We start from the raw sequence: 19,799 nt of genomic DNA, 5'->3' as shown, positions 1-19,799 counted from the left end.
TAGGTTTGTGGTTGCAAGCTGCTGACTCAGCATATTGGTTTCCACTTTATTTTGAACTTCATGATTTTCTGAACACATTTATTATGCAACTGGTTATTTTTCCATCTGCATATCATTCTTGATTCTATAGAGAATCCTAGAACATATTCTGGTTTTATTGTCTCTGGGTAGTCTTCCTTCTCATCATCCCACATATTGTTATTCCTTGAAAACCCGCGCATTCACTTCCGATCAAGCTTGTATAATTGTGCGCTTCTTCCCAATCTTAATTTTCTTTGTTTTTTTTTGAGAATCTCCTCAATGTAACGCTCAATTTGTTTTGATGAAAAAATTTTATGAAGATAGTTTTTTTTTTTTTTTTTCTCTTCTCAATGCTTAGTAGCATAAAACAAAAAAAATAAGTTAAAGGAAAACTACTTTTGGTTAATAGAAAATTCTATAAAAAAAAAAATTTGAGTTATTTTGTAGAGATTGTTTTCTACTAAAATTTTTAAAAAAACAGAGAAAATATGAAAATTATTAAAGAGAACTCTATCTTAAGTTTAAAGTCGCTACCAAATATAAGAAAATGAGATAGTTTTCAAAATATACTTTTTTAGAAAATTACTTAATTTTTAGAAGACGTTAATAATGTTAACATATGGAGCCATATGAATTTGTTTGTTATTTTTTTGAAAGAAACTTGTTTTTATTCTTTAAGTAGCTACGGTTCAATTTATACATAAATATATAAATTCTTTATAATGATAATCTTAAAATGACACTCTAGTGTTGGAAATACAACACTGAATAAACAATTTTAATACAACAAATACTATCTCAAATATTTTATCAACAATGTAAATTAGAAAGAATGAAAATAAATATATGCAAATATAGGAATAATCTTACAGTGCTATAGAATCACGTAAAGAGTATCATCCTTCAAGCTAAATTCATGCCATCCAGAATATATACTGGTATCAAAATACTCTGTTTCAATAGACAAACTAAAACGGTATTCTAAACATCCAATCACTTGTTGGAAAGATACTTCAACTAATTAATATGGATGCTTCGATTAGGATCGGGTGTACCTAGTGCAAGTACCATCTTCCCACTCACAAAAACTTTTTATCACCTTCACTTTTATTATTTAATGGCTGAGATTGAAAGTTACTTTTTTCAATTTTCAATCTCAGCCATTGAAAGCTATTGTATTATTTGCAATGCACTTGACATTGTGCATAAATTTAAAAATAATAAAAATTTAGAAATGCATATTTAGTAGAATATTTTGGTAAGTGTGTATTGGTTAGCATTGGTAACACAGTTTAGGGGTGTACTAGAGTTATTCAATATTCACTAATTAATACGCATTTCTAGATTTTTATTCTTATTATTTTGAATTTATGCACTAGAATGTACAATGTTATGAGTCTTTTGGCTGAATATTGTAAAAAAACAAAGTTTATTTGTGATATGGGTATTGTTTAAACTTATTTGGAAATTGAGGAGAGAAGCAAATTTCGGCAACACTATTGCTGAAATTCTAAGAAAAAGTATGAGAGAGGAGAGAGAAATGATGTGACGGAAGGGGGAGAGAGAAAAAAGAAATTTGGCAATGGTATTGCCAAAATATGTGCCCAAAAAGAGTAGGCTAACCTACTCGAAATTGGGGACTGACCTGATCGAAATAAAAAAATAAAAAATAAAAACTGAATTATGGCAATTGAATTGTCAATTGTGGCAAGAGTAATGCTACATCCATAAATTATTTTATAATATTTTTACAAATTGTTGTTATGACCAACTTTTTACTAGTTATTGCCGAAAAAGTTGTTATTGCCAAAATTGTTATTTTTCGAAATAATAGTAAGAGAGAGGAGAGAGAAATGATGTGATGGAAGGGGGAGAGAGAAAAAAGGAATTTGGGCAATGGTGTTGCCGAAATATGTGCCCAAAAAAAGCAGGCTGACCTACTCGAAATTGGGGACTGACCTGATCAAAATAAATAATAAATAAATAAAAATTGAATTGTGGCAATTGAATTGTCAATTGTGGCAAGAGTAATACTACATCCACAAACTATTTTATAATATTTTTACAAATTGTTGTTATGACCAACTTTTTGCTAGTTCTCATCAGGGCCCACCAATAACATTACTTTTTTATTTATCAATAATCACTCACTACATTAGCAGTTTGTGAAAGTTTTTGTTAAAAAAAAAAAATTGTATCTCTATCATTTTGCCTAAAGTGGATGATTACCCAAAAAAGAAACCTCCAATTTCGGCAATTTGACAATTCAATTGCCACAATTTAGTTTTAGTTTTAGTTTTTTTTTTTTTTTTTTTTTAAATTTCGGTCAGGTTAGTCCCCAATTTCAGGTAGGTCAACTTGCTTTTTTTGGGCAATATTTCATCAATACCATTGCCGAAATTCCTTTTTTCTCTCTCCCACTTCCGTCACATCATTTCTCTCCCCTCTCTCTTACTTTTTCTCAGAATTTCAACAATGGTGTTGCTGAGAGACTCCAATGTTAGGGATGAAACTATAGGAATATAAGGAACTTTCTTAATCAACAGTTACAACTTACGAGTTATAGGGACCACCTGCTACATTAATTATCTCCCACCAGAATATTGAGAGTATCATATTCATAATACATGGGAAGGCTATTCCGTTATTCTATCTATTGCTTTTCTTAATAAAAGTTTCTTCGGAGAAAACGGGCACATGAGCTATCATGGCNTGAGAAGAAGAATTCAGGATATATATAGGAGGAAAATGCAAAGAAGACAAAGTGACGCCCTCGTCCAGAAGCAGAGCCAATAAGAACGAACCACGTGTCCGAGCATTAAATGAATGGCGGCTCGAGAAAAAATCATAAATGATTTTCCTACTCCTTGCGACCAAAAGGTAGTGAACCAGTGAAAAACTTTAACTCCATAACCCGTCAGTTAAAAAAAAAAATGACAGGAATATAGAGTAGAAGGCAGCTGATAAGAGAGAAAATAGTGTTTACTCAAGTTAGGACATAAGCTGACAGTGTAGGCGAAGCCGACAGTCTCAAGCTGACGGTTGTGGTTACATCCGTTGGCTTCCATTAGTGAATTGGCAGAGATTTGATTAACAAAATACACATGAAGGCTAACGCCACCAATAATTTCTCATTTCAAACTCAAGGCATCTTCAAATGTCCACCTTAAGGTTGAGAGGGGGATTAGAGATATCAAGGCCCTTGTCCTAAGCCCATTGTAATCTAGTTTCAATGTAACAAGACCAACTTCTTGTAAAAACTAAGTACTTCAACTTAAAGTGCAAGTAACCTAGGGTGTTAGTATATTGTTAGCTTAGGGTTAGTCTCTATATATAATATACCACCAAATGGGTTCATTAAAATACACCATCCAAGATAGTGATTATATAGCTACTAAGAGCTATCCAATCTAGACGCAAATCTATGCTTCCACTTTCTCATTCTCTCTTCTCTCTTCCACTGTTAATCCCAACATAAATGAAAAATTATAACACAGTATTAGTGTTAAGTCCAAACTTTAATTCTATCACACTGAGGAAGATGTTTAATGAGATTGGTTGCCTCTAGAGCTTCCCCCAACCCCCACAATATTCATCTCAGAATTATTTAAGCACCAGTGAGAAATGCATAATTTTTTGAGAGCACAACAATGAAATTTGACCTTCAGTGGCTTTAGCAATGTTGGAGAATTTCTTCTCCTTCTTAAGATTCATCATCATAAAGTGCGAATACTTCATTTTCTTTAAATTTCATATAAATCCCGTAAAAGTTATTGAAGTATCTCACCTCAAAACTTAAAAAGACATCTATGTGTGAGAAGTTATCGCCATGATAGCTCATGTGCCTTTCTTTTTTTTTTTTTTTTTATTATATGCACGCATTTCAGCTTTTAGAAGACAAAGTGTATTGTTTATGTTGAAAAAGTTGTTGAAAATTTGCTAAATAGTACAATAATGTGCACCGTCCACCGACAAAAAGTCAAAAAACACTGCTACTACCAAAAAAGAGAGAGACACAAAACGTCATTTCATCCGAATTCATAAACGCCACTTAACTTTAGCGTATTGTTACTGAATCCTCTCCACCACTGTTGGGCTAATATTTCTTTAACGCAAAAGCAATCCAGACTCTCACAGGAGGCAGCGGTGGGGTTTTCCGCAAATGGACAAAAACCTGATAGAGCAATAACGCGTTGGAGGTAGAAGCCTTGAAGGCCTGCTGAGCTTCTTTTTCCGTTCCAAGCAATTACAAAATAAGATTTGTACAGTATTATTTCAAACTCACTTTTATATTATATATGAAGTATGAACACTATTACTCCTTCCTAATTTATCTTTATAAAGAAAAAAAAGCTCCTCCACATTATTGATTATCCTATGTCAAATACTTATTATGGTGTGGGTTTCAGAACTACTTTATTTAAAAAAATATATTAAAAATGAGTTTCACAATACTATTTATATCTTTAAAATTTATTTTACTATAATATTTTTAATTTTTAATTTTCAACAAAATAAGTGATATCCAAACGGTCCTCACCTACCATAAAGTAAAGGCAAGTCGAATCAATCAAAACACGGGTCAAGATGCGGGTCAACAAGTCAAACCGGGTGGGATGATGTGGCCTAGAACTGACGTCAAGCAAGTTCAGATCTGGTGCGTCCTGCGCGTGGGAGCGCGTTTCAACTCCAATGGAGCTTAAGCTTCCACGAACGAGTAGATCGGAATTGAGTCCGTGCGACGGCGTTGCTCCTGGGCAGCGGAAGAAGACCATCAAAGTTGCAATAGGAACTTTGGTAATATGCTCCGAGACCGGGTAATATCATATAGGAAGGAACTCTCCTAGCAACTGTTGGATAGTTTCCCCACATTTACCTCATTAATTGACTTCTATGTGGGGAAACTATCCAACAGTTGTTAGGAAAGTTCCTTCCTATCTATATATCATATTACCAAAGTTCTTATTTATATGTGCACAGTTCATACTTACAAGCTACCCACTTACCTTTTGCTCAAAAAAAAAAAAAAAAAAAAAAAAAAAAAAGGTTACAAGCTACCACGGCGATGTCTTCTCATACATATGATGTCTTTTTGAGCTTCAGAGGAGAAGATACTCGTAAAACTTTTACAAGTCATTTATATAACAGTTTGAAGAAAATGAAGATTCGCACCTTCATGGATGAGAAGGAGCTTAAGAAGGGGAAAGAAATTCATCCAACACTTGCTAAAGCCATTGAAGAGTCAAGATTCTCAATTGTCGTCATCTCAAAAAATTATGCATTTTCTGCATGGTGCTTGAATGAACTTAAAAAAATTGTTGAGCGTAAGAATACAAAGGAACACGTTATAAAACCCATATTTTTTGAGGTGACTCCGTCTGAAGTACGAGACCAAAAGGCGACGATTGGAGAAGCGTTGGCTAAACACAAACAAATTTCAGCATGGAAAAGGTACAAGAATGGAGGAAAGCTCTCCACCAAGTTGCCAATTTGGCAGGATGGACTACAACGGATAGGTAACTACTCCTCTGCCAATGTGAACGCAAAACATGTTTAATATTTATTCTATCTCATCAGTAATCATTGCATAACAATTTTATGGCTAAAGCAAACATTAAAAGGGGCTGACATCTGGTGTAATTTACAATTGCATCGGGCAATTCACCCTCACCTTCACCCTCTCACAAATTTTTTTAATAATTTTTTTTTTACTTTTTCAACTTTATTTTTTTACTTTAACTCATTTTTTTTTATATTTAATGGTTGAGATCTCAATCATTTATACCAATTGCATCAAATGCAATACTCTAAAAGACTATAGTTCTAGTGTTTAAATTTTAGATAATTAGTGTACTTCAAAAGAACTGGGCTCTCAAGTTTATTATTCTACTACTTTGTCTTACTAGCATTTATATAACAAAAGGGAAATGTAAACTTAATTGTTTTATGGCGAAAAGCACATTTTAGTCCCTACATTTTCAGGCGATTCCATTTTAGTCCCTAAATTTTATTTTTACCGCTTTTAGTCCCTATCCTGAAAAACGCTTCCATTTTTGTCCCTGCCGTTACTCATTTAACAGAAATATCATACGTGGCAAACGGTCCAACAGTAAATGCTGACGTGTCTATTAAAATAATATTAAAAAAAGCTACATCAGATAAAAATAATATTTCAAAATGCCACGTCAGCAATTTAATTTTTGAAAAAAAGCCACCTCAAATAAAAATAATATAAAAATTATAACCTAATTATTTTTTTTAAAGAAAGAAATTAGTTAAATTAATTTTTTTTTCCTTTTTTTTGGAAGAACATGAAGAACGTGTTCTTCATTTTTTCCTTTTTTTTCCTCTTCCTTAACGCGCTTAATAATAATCTCCCAATCTCTCTCTCTTACACCACCACTCTCTTCTTCTACACCTCTGGACAAAGACAAAAAAAACCGTGGATCTATCTATATTCCCATTCTCCACCGCCATTTCCAATTCCTAGCTCACATCTTTCAAACTCCAAATCTCTGCGAATCGTTCTATTTCTGTTTCTTTCTAACAAATATATGTATATATATAAAACAAAAAAGCTTTGAATTATCTTAATTTGAAAGTAAAGCAGAAACAGAAACAAAACAGAAACAGAAACAGAAACACATGGCTTATAATTTCCCAGATCTACACCAAACCCACTTCTACTACTAACGAATTCAGATCGCAAACCCAGCCTACGTCTTTTCGCAATGTCAGATCTGACGCTTTCGGACCGCAATCCCACATCGACCACTTCGACCGCCTTCCCGACTCTATCCTCCTCTTGATCTTCAACAGGATCGGCGATGTCAAGGCCTTGGGTCGCTGCTGCGTCGTTTCGCGCTGCTTCCACTCCCTCGTCCTCAGGTCGACAACGTCGTCGTTCGGGTCGACTGCTATCTCCGACGACGACTCTTCGTCTTCTTCTTCTCTTCTTCGCCGGCCATCTCCTCTTCCTCCAACAAGTCTCGCAACCCGTTCTCGAACCTCTTCCGCTTCGTTTTCGGCGCAATCGTCAGTGGGTGTTTGGTGATTTTGTTTCTGGGTTTCGGTTTGTGGTTTGATTTCTGGGTTGTGGTTATGATTTCTGGGTTTGTGGTGTATGATTTTCTGGGTTGTGGGGAAGAAAAATGAAGAACACGTTCTTCATGTTCTTCGGTGTATGATTTTCTGGGTTTGTGGGTTCTTGATGTTCTTCGGTGTATGATTTTCTGGGTTTGTGGGGAAGAAAAATGAAGAACACGTTCTTCATTCGGTGTATGATTTTCTGGTTTGTGGGGAAGAAAAATGAAGAACACGTTCTTCATGTTCTTCAAAAAAAAGGAAAAAAAAAATTAATTTAACTAATTTCTTTTCTTTAAAAAAAATAATTAGGTTATAACTTTTTATATTTTTTATTTGAGGTGGCTTTTTTTCAAAAATTAAATTGCTGACGTGGCATTTTGAAAATATTATTTTATCTGATGTAGCTTTTTTTAATATTATTTTAATAGACACGTCAGCATTTACTGTTGGACCGTTTGCCACGTATGATATTTCTGTAAATGAGTAACGGCAGGGACAAAAATGGAAGCGTTTTTCAGGATAGGGACTAAAAGCGGGTAAAAATAAAATTTAGGGACTAAAATGGAAATCGCCTGAAAATGTAGGGACTAAAATGTGCTTTTCGCCTTATTTTATGTTATATATATATATATATATAAGAATTTAATTTAATCTTTTTTATATTATTTTTATTTGAGGTGGCTTTTTTTCAAAAATTAAATTGCTGACGTGGCATTTTGAAATATTATTTTTATCTGATGTAGCTTTTTTTAATATTATTTTAATAGACACGTCAGCATTTACTGTTGGACCGTTTGCCACGTATGATATTTCTGTTAAATGAGTAACGGCAGGGACAAAAATGGAAGCGTTTTTCAGGATAGGGACTAAAAGCGGTAAAAATAAAATTTAGGGACTAAAATGGAAATCGCCTGAAAATGTAGGGACTAAAATGTGCTTTTCGCCGATTTTTAATTAAGTAATCACATGACTGAATTTTAAAAAAAGAATCTAAAGAATAACATCTAAGTATTATACTTAAATTTTTCCCATTATCTAATTGTCAATCATTTAATTATTTTTATCAAAACATTCCCAATAAAATTAATATTATGTAAGTTCATTACATAAGTTCATGATATACATATATATTATATAACAAAGTTGGTTGCACTTTGCCAAAAACTTTGTAGCTCATTGGCATAACCCATCCTCCTTTATTAAGAGAACCAAGTTCAAATCTCCCCTTCCAATTGTTAAAAGTTAATTATAACTATCATCACCAGTTGTGAGGTTGTAGTCACTGGGTGTAGTTGAAACTTGAAAGTCGTCGGATTGATGGGTTTACACTTTAAAGTGCTGGAATTGGTTCTGCATCTCAGACAGTTGGAATTGTTCAGAAACTTGTGAGTTCATAACTTCATTGTGGTGCTCCACTCCAGGTTCACGTTTCACTTGGTTGCCTATATCGGATGTCAGTTGAGACTGACCAAAAGTATCATTATTTAGCATATTCTGGTGCTGTTGAAGCTAGTTCTGTTGGCGTTGCTGTTGAACAAATTGCTGTTGTTGAAACTGATGGGACTTCTGTTGAAATTGATGCTGTTGATGAGAGTGTAGTAGATTGTCTCTTGAAGCTATTGAAGCTTGAAAATTCATCTTTTCTGATTGATCAACTGATGGAGTCTTTATATAGGCAGCCTGTTGCGTTGCTTGCAAATTTGACTTAATTGCTTATCAGAGGAGAGTTGGTTTTGGATGCAAGCTAACTGAACTCAAGGTCTAAGTATTCATCGTTGATCCCACAGATGTTGCAGCACCATAGAAGTTTCTAGACCCAAAAGAATCGGAATTGCTCATTCCATATCCATCACCTAATCATTAAATTGTTCGTTGTGAGATTGCTAATTTGTGTCAAAATTAACATATATCTTCCCACATAAAGTACAATGTAATACACAGAAAAGAAGCCATAAACACACACACAAGAAAGGAGGGAAGGAGGGGCATTACCCTGCATTATCGGTTGCTGATGTTGATCGAAGTGAGGCTGAAAAGGTTTGGGTGAATTACTATAAGATGTGGCAGAAAGATAGCCCTCAGAGGTACCACGTTCTTTCACTAGTTGCAAATTATTCCCCATCAACCCTATCCCACCACCGTTTAAAGCCCCATTTGTAAACCCATAAGCTTTCTGCTGCAAGCCGGACCTAATTCCACTTCCCATTTGACTACTAAGGCTGTGCAATATGCGGCTATTTTGACCACCATGATGCTGCTTTTGATGCGGTGGTTGTGATACCATCGTTGGCTCAACATTGGAAAACCCACCACCATTATTAGAAGATTCCATGTTCATATAAGACTAACTGTTATTATTATTACTGTTATTGTTATTACTATTAAATCCAGGAGTGGGAATCATCTAGCTTGTAATTGTTTGAGCACCCATTGATGACAAGTTTCCACCAGAACTAATGGAAAAATTGGCAAGAGACAGCTGATATCCATTAGACAAAGATCCTGCAAGAGTAGAGACTGAAATGCTGTCGCAAAGAAGCAAAGAGAAATAACATTTGTAAAATCAATATCATATATATATATATAAAATTAGAAATCCCATGCAAGAGTATATAAGGTACTGCCATGTGGTGCTCTAATTTTGCATTTCCCCATTTTTACGTCTTTTTATTAAGTGTTTTTTTACCGTTACTTAATAAATCATAGTAACTTATTTTTACTATTATATAAAATATAGCTTCTTAACAAAAGCAGAAGCCTCATACAAGAGTATATGAAGTACTGCTCCATGTGGCACTCTAATTTTGCATTTTTCTATTTTTACCTCATTTTTTAAGTTTTTTTTTTACCGTTACCTAATAAATCATAGTAATTTATTTTTACTATTATATAAAATATGGGCTACTCTTGACAATTAGAGTAAATGTTATTTTTTACAAAATTGCCTTCCTTTTACAAATAAACCAAACTTTATGAAAAACTCAAGCTTAATTATTACTTTACATATTATGATTCAAGCCTAACCCTTCCCTTGAGTAAATCAAAGCTAAAACTCTTACTCACTTACAAACTTTATTCTTCCTCCCCCACGTATAGATGATACTTATAGAAAATTTCATTCTCATGAAATCATCTTTTTCTTTTTTTTCTCAATTTCAATTCAATATGCTTTTTTCTATTAATAATATTCTATGCAATTTATGCAAGCAAATTCTCTTTGTCATCGACCAGTGCAACAAATATATATATATATATAAATCTTGAGATTCTTGTGGTGGCTGAAATAATTAACAAGTGCATACTTCTAAATGTTGTAATAACAAAAAAAAAAGTCTAACAATAGCATATACTATCTTACAAAACGTCATTTACGTAATATTTTCTTTCAAAAAAATTCAATGATAGTAATGATAAAAAAAAACATGATTCTATAGGAACAATAAGCAACATTGATACAAGATTCAAATTGAAGTTTTTGATGCAACTGACAAAAAAACTTTTATGATATTTGATCAAGATTGTGAGAAAATCCTAAATAAATATACAAGAGATCTTATTGAAAAACAAATTGAGGTACAACTTATTTAAATTATTAAATTATTATAAAACTATTGATCATCATATATATTAAATTCCTTATATGTAAATTGATATTAGAGAAGACTCTAAAAAAAAAAAAAAAAAAGATTGATATTAGAGAATGAATCCCACACAAATTGAAAAAAAAAAAAAAAAAAGCATTTTCCTACTTCATTTGAATGAATTCAATCTAAAAGATAGTTTTAAAAATTACAGAGTTATTAAGATTTTTGATGCACCTTCAAATGACAAAAAGGTATGGAAGAAAATAAATACACAACCCAATATGCTATAGTAACTCTTTTGCTACGCTATCCTAAATTAACAAAAAAATATAAAAACATTTACAAAAAAAACTGTCATATCACTGAAATTTAATATGAATGCAAATACTTAAGAAAAATCTTAGCAACAAATCCACAAGTCCAAACTTTGTAAGATCCAATCAATAGTATGTTAGGGTTTATGCCCTAAAATCCAATTTATTGTCATGTTATAAATAATTAAATTGTTTAATTATATGAAACTATTTATAAATGAATTAATGGGACATTATCATAATTCTTAAGATGTATTGTATGTGATTTATGTGATTCAATTACAGAAGATATAAATCACAAGTTCCTTGAAAACTCAAAATATAGTTTGTAATTGGTGATGAAATTGGGCGTTTCATCTGCGAAGACTATAACTCATCAACTAAGATGGTTTGTCTTGATCATGGAAGTAGAGACATCTAATTGATGTGTTGATATATTTTAAGTGTGTAAAATATATTAAACTGGATCGTTGTGAGATTAATAATTCAATTAACAATTGTCACTTGAATAATTAATGTCACGACTTTTAATTTTATAGACTCTCAATCCTGAGAGAATAGTGAACCCGATCATGAAATGTAGGTTATTTTGATATATCATGAGTGAGATTTAGTTTAACAGACAAAACCTCAGTATGTTGGGTAACCACACATAGTGTTAAGGGAACACATATTCTCAAGATGGAATCTATAATCTCTTTCTATAGAGACACGAAATATCCTCTTGAGATAAATTTAATGAGAACTGGTTATTCAGGACTAGCTACTTTAGTAAAGAGTTACTAAAGTTTATATTTATAAAATTAGATTTCATAAATATAAATAACTAAAAAATTAAATTGAGTACTCAAGGAATAAAATAGTTGTTTACAAACTGATAATTTATTATGACTTTGTTCACTATGGATATTTCATGGAGGGGTCTAATGATATCATATTAGAGTTTTGGAATATAATTTATTAATAAGGCCTAGAATGCAATTATATTTTTATAGTGGTGCTTGTTATATAATTAATAGTAACTTTGGGCTTGTCAAGAGTTGACAGATAAATTTGAAGTCCATTGGAGCTAGAACCTTATTAGTTCATTTGGTCTCATCTCAAGCCACACACTTAAGCTCAATTGGGTTAGCCAAAAAGCTAACACAATTAGATAATCAGTTATTTATTTAATAAGAGTTATTAAATAATGTAACTGCTAAGGCAATTAAAACATACGTATGATTAAAAGGAAAAGAAAACAGTTTTTCTCTATAGAATCTTGAAAATACACTTTTCTAAAAAGGAAAATTAACGTACGTAAAAACTGATTAAAAGACCACTTATCTTGGGCACCATATGAAATTGGGATGAAAATTGAAAGTATTCTCAAGTCTTGTTTTTTAATTTTATTACACTAAGATACGCTTTCTTTTCTTTGTTCTAGAATTCAAGATTATATGTTATCTATCATGAATAAAGTAGATTCTTGTGTTACTTTTGCTGTGGGTTTTGTATGAGATGCAAAATTAATTTTTTCCATCAGAGTATTCCAGTACCAATTTATTAGTGATTAATACAAATAATACAACAGAAGAAAAAAGTGATGAAAGCTCAAAAATTAAACAAATAGGAGTGGACCAAACTTCAAACGTTGAAAATGAAGAAATAGACGATGATAACATAACCCTCAAGCGTAGTCATACCACAATAACAAAGTATTGAAGAAACAAGAAAAAAAAAAAGATTTAGTAATGAAGGTCTTTATTCATCACATAATAAAGATCAATAACATGTAATAAATTAATATATTTTTATCAACTTTTATTATACAAAATTACTCCAATTTTTTTTTTTTTTTTTGTGGCTCATTATTTGAACTCATTCCTAACAAAGTTTTATAACAAATATGCTATAATATTTGTATAACATTCTCTAAAAAGAAAATTACATAAAACATTATAACATTATGCATGGACAACCTACTAGTAATTTCAATTACCATCAGATCTATTGAAGGAACCACAATGTATGCCACCACTTGGCAACAGGCTTCCAGGGTTGACAGTCGTAGGCGCACTAGCAGCGATCATTGAAGCATCTACAGAAGATGCAACGATCATGGTTGTGAATTCCCACTGTGTGACATGCCAGGTGTTGGTATCATTGTACGAACAGGGGAGGAAGAATTAACAAGCTGTGGATATTGAGTCCGAGGATTCATATGTGAGCGTTTAATCAATTGATGCAGACGGCTCTCAAGTGTTTCAAGGTTCATGTAATCCTCCTATGACAGAATTTACAAACATTAGATAACAGCAACAATATAGTCAGATAGATATATACAACTTCTGGGAACAATGCAAGAATGCAAAACATTTTCAGTAAAAAACAAATATTATAATAGCAGAAGGAAAGAAAAGTGCTATGCTTTTAGCGTGACTTTGAGAAACAGTGAAGACACCCACTTGTTTAAATAAGGGTAAGGACAACAAAAACCTTTGAATGAGCTGATCTCAATAAACCCTCCTCTAAACGCTTCACAATATCCTTAAACTTCCTTCTTGTATTTTCATCAAGTGGCTGCTGCTGGAGCCGCTGCAATAAGATAGTATAGCTGGAGAAAGAGCAGAAGATCATAAAGTTTTATCAACACAGAGCAATAAAAAATTGCACAAATGACTAAAGCAAATTCTTGGATAATAATCTAACACTATTATAAAAGAACATCAAGTTCATATTCATACAAGAATGATACCTCAATAATGGTCCAACAGCTGTCCCACATTTTCTGGACAATCTTCCCCCTCCCTTTTCCTTGTCCCAAGGGGAGGGGATGGGGAATTTAAGATAAATGTTTAAACAGAACTTAAAAAATAAGGATTAAATCAGAACCAATTTAATTATACTACCATTAATCATCCATTCCACCACAAATCACTCAGAGATTTTTTTTTTTTAAAATAAAAAAAGGAAGTATATAGAGCTCGAGAAGAGGATTAAATCAGAGCTGCTTCGACAATACTACCATGAATCATCCATTAAACAATGTATCACTCCTAGTAAAAAAAAACATATTCACGCTGTCTATTCTAGGCATATGTTGATAGAAACATCTAATAATTTCTGTCCACATAAAAGACACAGTCAAAAACTAAAACAGCATATTCTCGCTAATGAATTTCATCTGTAGCCTAAGAAAAATTAATTATGAGAGACATAAATCATACTACATAAGTTATGTGGCACACTTAATTTGCATAAATTAACTTAGGAGTATTGTACGAATACAATTGGTTTTGCAATAATTGGGATCCATCATTATGTGATTGTATGCCTCCCATATGTGGTGGAGTAAAATCATATTATGCTTCATGTGCCAATTAACTCCTGTTTAAACTTTAAACCATCAAAATGGTGAAAAAAGAGTCAGGATATTGATGGACATCCATTAATACTATCATTTCTTAAATTTTGATAAGTAGTCCCTGTTACAAACACATTGAGAGAAATCTTGAAATGTCCAGCATATTGGGAAATAGTTTTTTTCCATATATATAGATTAATGAAACCTTTATTAAAAATAAAAATTTTATTTAAAAAGAAGTAAAAGAAACAGTACAGACCACTCCCAATTCACACAGGCATATAACAGGGAAGGCCAAGAATACCAACAGAAAGTTCACAAATCTAAAAATTTGTAATGCGGGAGACGCAAGAAGATTATTATTTAGTATTATTTATGTTTGCAAGTCAATTGTATTTTTATGTTTTAGGTCCTATTAGTTTATTGGGCTATTAGTATTTTAATTTGGAAGCAAGGTTATTTTTGTAATAAGGCAATTAGGGTTTCTTAGCCAATTAGAATTAGAGTTTAGCAATCCTTTATAAGCAACCTATTGTACTCCTTGAGGAGTTGATATTTTGATAAATAAAAAAAATTGGTCGTTTAGTCTTTCTTTTGTCTGGTGCTGACTCCAAACAAGGCTTAGGTGCTGACTCCTAGTCATATCCCTTTATTTTATTGTTGTTTTAATTTTTTTTTTGGTTGTCCTGCGTCAATTTTGGTATCAGAGCAAACATCGATTTGTTTGAAGCATCATTGCAGTCAATCCAAAAAAAAAAAAAAACTATTGAACCACCGTCACAACCCATTAGAAATCCCAATCACCATTGCTTCTTACCACTACTACAGAAAACCCCACAAAATCCTGCCGGCAGAACCCTTTACATCCACCATCTCACCAATGTCAAAATCCCTTGCTCTGCATCCCATCAATCCATAGTAACCCACACACCATAAACAACCATCGCAAGTGACAGCTCTACCACCACCAGAGTCCACAAATCCTTCCCCCACTGTCATGCTCTTCTACACAAAAATCCCAAACCCATGCCACTGATAAACCGAAGCTCCTAGATTACAAGAACTGCCATCGCCAAACGCCCATTGACGCCGCTGCCACAAGTGCCACCGCTGCCATAGCCCTCACTTGACCAGTACGACGCCAATGCAATTCCACCAGCAACCAAGTGATGATATCAATAGGTAACCCATAGCCTTGTCTAAGTCTTTTCTTAATTCACCTCTTTAGTTTATCGTGTGAAGAGATTTTACCCGACCCATCTTTGGAAAAAAAAAAAAAAAAGCTCAGCCCGTCCCACTAGCCCCAGTAAAAAAAATAAATAAAAAAAAAAAAAAAAAAATCTTTTTGCCCAGTGAGCTATGGTAATATCAGAAACACCTTTTTTGATGGTTGTAAAACTAATCCATGGGATTTTGTCCACTGGATGAATGGGATGGAACAATTCTTTGAGCAAAAAAATTTTGCAGATAACAAAAAGGTTATGTATGCAAAGCTGAAGTTAAAAGGTGGAGCACAAAGGTTTTAGAAGAATCTTGAATATTCCCGCTATATGCAATATGAACTTGTCATTAGTGTGTGGAAAGATATGAAAGAAAAGCTTTGTGATGAGTATTTGTCACTATATTATCGAGCTAAGTATCTATCCTAATCTCAGTGCGGTACTTTTCGAGTTGAAGCAAATACGATGAATCTGATCCTCATCCCATTTCATGTCCTCAACGCACTTTCGAACAATCTATCAAGGAATTATCTACCAAGGAATTAAAGGAATTATCTGTAAAGCTCATGAAAGATGTTCAAGACAGGATTGCTCAGATGAAGCAAAAGAAGACTCAAACCGATTCAATTGGGAAACCAAGGATACTTGATCACAATGAACTTATTGCTTCCCCAATAAAAGACAACATTGATGATGATATCTTGGTTGTGGAGAATCCTCCAGCAACACCAAAGCCTAATGTTGACACAAACGTACATGCCTCGACAAGTGTTGCTTTAATATGCGTGCAAGAAAATGAATCTATTGAAGAGCAACAAGGTGAAGAGATGGTGCCTAAAGAGAGTATTATGTTAGAGGGTGCACATGATATGATATTGGAAGCTAATGAATCTGCTTTTGATTAGCCTTCCATGGTACATGAAGACAAATAGTTTGCTAAAGTGGAGAAAGTGGATAATATAGTGCTTACAATGGTTCAAGATAAGATTATGTTGATTCTACACATTGATTTTGTTATTCCAAAAGAGTTTGACAAAGTGGAATTCAAGGTTTTTCTTTTCTCTATGCTATCTAGGGTGATTCCAGACTTGAAGCAAGTGTTACTTGTCAGCATCCTAATCCTTCAACGCTTTAGAACTCGAGGTCGAGTTTTCTCTGACCAGAGAAGAATGATGCGAGAAACACAAGAAGATTATTATTTAGTATTATTTATGTTTGCAAGTCAATTGTATTTTTATATTTTAGGTCCTATTAGTTTATTGGGCTATTAGTATTTTAATTTGGAAGCAAGGTTATTTTTGTAATAAGGCAATTAGAGTTTCCTAGCTAATTAGAACTAGGGTTTAGCAATCCTTTATAAGCAACCTATTGTACTCCTTGAAGAGTTAGTTGATATTTTGATGAATGAAAAAAATTGGCTGTTTGGTCTTTCTTTGGTTTAGTGCTGACTCCTAGTGGTTTCTCTGCTTGGTGCTGACTCCAAGCAAGGCCTAGGTGCTGACTCCTAGGTCATATTCCTTTATTTTATTGTTGTTTCAATTTTGTTCTGATTATCCTGCGTCAATTTGACAAGCAAAGAAAATGAGAGGCCACTCATCACAGACATCCAATCATACAAAGTATGCAAGAAAAAAGGTTTCAGCTATAGAATTGAAAGATCCTCCCCCTCAAGTATTCGATGGTTCCACTCTCCATATAGTCCACATGAGACACAACGTTTAAAATTTAAAAAAAAAAAAAAAAAATTGAATAAAAATATATCCTGAGATAGTGCTTAATCGCATCCAAATACCTACACAAATACTACCAGATCCTTCATTAATAAACCCATATCCAAGCTACCGACAATCTACCATTAATTAGTAACATTTGCTTTTCAGTAAAGACTATTTTTTGTTAGGGGTTTCAGTAAAGGCGAACAATGATATGATGAAGATCTCACATTTACATTTCACAGATGATATGCTCATTATGTGTGATGCAATGCCACAACAATTGTGGTATCTTCAGTGTACTCTTTTGCTATTCGAGGCAGTCTCTAGGGTGAAGATAAATCCGAATAAATCCAAAATGGTCCCTATAGGAGAAGTTGAGAATATGGGAGCACTAGCTGACATCCTAGAGTTTAAAACTTCAACCTTAGTTTTGATACATTTGGGCTTGCCTTTAGGAGCTCAATTCAAAGCTAAAGCTATTTGAGATGGCATTCTTGAACGAATAAAGAAGAGATTAGAGGGTTGGATAAAGATTTTATCTCTCAAAGGGAGAAGCTTACTTTAATTAAAAGCACACTCTCAAGTCTTCCCACCTATTTTATGACTTTCTTCCCTCTCTCCCGGCTAGTGTGGTCTATCCTATGGAGAAAATTCAGACAGATTTCCTTTGGGGTGGTTTGGTGGATGAGTTAAAATTCCATCATGTTAATGGACCCATGTTGTTATCAAACTCAAGAGGGAGGTTTAGGCCTTTAGGGATTAGACCAGATTTTCTGGAATGGACAGCTTTACAAGCCCATGAGTCTTATTTTATGTTTAGAGTTCTTTTCTATAGGGTTTAAAATTCTTGATTTCTTTTTATTATTATTAGGACTCCTAGTCTTTCTAGGAAGAGGTCATTTAGAGTCATAATCCTAGGAGTAGTTTTTTGATAAGTACAGAAAGTTCACTGAATCAGAAACATCCAGTACACAAAAAGTATACTAGATGAATCAGTCTAAGAAGCACGGACACTTCATTTAGAGTGCCGTACCCATGTTAAATCTGTATCGTGCCCACCGTGTCATACTCATGTCCTTGTCCGTGCTTCCTAGTGAATCACTACATTAAGATCTTAATCTACGAGTACAATCATGATCCATAAAATCTAAGAAATAAGAGAAAGGGTATAGCCTATAAAAGAGATAGCGAGAATGCTTTTAATAAATCCCAGCAGCTTATATTAAGCTTTGAGGGTGTGATTGCCTTCTTCTACAAACTGTGATTGCTTAGAATAACTTAAGTATGATTACCTAGTACTTTATCTTTCTTTATTTCATGATCAATTAATTGTTTAATATCAAACCCCCCACCAACACATTCAAAACCCCATCTTTTCAATATCAAAACCCTTAAACATCGAACCTTACTGAAGAAACCCTTCAAGATGAAGACCTATCACCCAAAAAAAAACCCTTCAAGACCAATCTAGTTTAAGTGTTGAATTCCCAAAAAGATCCCACCACAAAATTTTGGTATTAAAAGCCGATTCAAGCTTTGGTCGTGCAACACTAAACATTACTCAATTGGGTCAATATCTCTTAAAGCTTAACTTCCACTAGTAAAATTACCCCACATACAATTCAAAAAAATGTAAAAACACCAAAACAAACACTAACAAATCCCATCTTAACTTAAACTTCCAATAGCAACAAAATAAGCACGTTCAATTCAAGCATAACAACAATCAATCAAACGATCAAGCTTACATTTTGTCTTGCATAAGAGCCCGAGCTCTAGGCATCTCATTATCAGCTGCAAAAAAACCACGCACTCCGCCGCCTCCTCCTCCTCCACCTCCTCCAGCGCCCAAATTCTGCGCCGCCTGGTTCTGCGCAGCAGTAGCAGCAGCGGGACCCGAAATATGCGCCTGCAAATTCATCGCCTCTTCTTTTTTCTTCTTCTCACCTAGCCCCATCGGAGGTACAACACACAAAAACCGATCGTGATTTTTTTTTTTGTTGTTTTGCAGTGAACAAAAATTTGGGGGAAAAGATTGCAAGGTAACGAAAAAAAAAGCAAAATTGAAAGCTTTTAAGGGTTTGTTCGAATTGGGGAACGAGCTCGCACGTGCGGGGAATTTCACAGGAGCGAAGTTTTTTTTTTTTTTTTGGGTTGCGAAGTGACGAAGAAGAAGAACAAGGAACGAAGGGCAACGAAGATGAAGGAAGAGAAAAAGGGATGGAATCGTAAGGGAACTAAAAAAAAGTCAGTGTGTAAGAGAGAGAGTTGGTATTAATTTAATTTTTTTTTTTTTTTTTTATTTCATGTGAGTAATTGTAATTGGGAATTTTATGAGGGTTTCAGTTTAGGGTTTTTTTTTTTTTTTTTTTGGGTACGGAGTGAGAGAGATAGAGAGAATAAAATTATTGTATAAATATAAATAGTTATGAAATTTTTCTAAAATAATTATACAGGAAAAAATGCTCATACACCTACCTAAACTTTAATCTAGTAGACATAACACTCCCTAA

The 19,799-nt window shown here is 33.5% G+C and overlaps 1 protein-coding gene across 1 annotated transcript; it reads right to left on the bottom strand.

Annotated features, from left to right (window-relative positions):
• Positions 1–12,728: 12,728 nt before the first annotated feature.
• On the bottom strand, positions 12,729–19,547 carry LOC112034142 (histone acetyltransferase HAC1). The gene is made up of 3 exons (XM_024066935.2): positions 19,035–19,547; positions 13,484–13,601; positions 12,729–13,271 (listed from the first exon to the last, which is right to left on the bottom strand). Exons 1-3 carry the CDS (start codon positions 19,241–19,243, stop codon positions 13,104–13,106), a joined length of 495 nt encoding a protein of 164 aa, XP_023922703.2. The 5' UTR covers positions 19,244–19,547; the 3' UTR covers positions 12,729–13,103.
• Between the last annotated feature and the right edge of the window lie 252 nt (positions 19,548–19,799).

This window comes from Quercus suber, unplaced genomic scaffold (genome assembly GCF_002906115.3).
Source record: "Quercus suber isolate HL8 unplaced genomic scaffold, Cork oak 2.0 scaffold_924, whole genome shotgun sequence".
In the NCBI taxonomy this organism is placed as follows: Eukaryota; Viridiplantae; Streptophyta; class Magnoliopsida; order Fagales; family Fagaceae; genus Quercus; species Quercus suber.
This window is presented reverse-complemented; position numbering and strand designations above follow the sequence as displayed.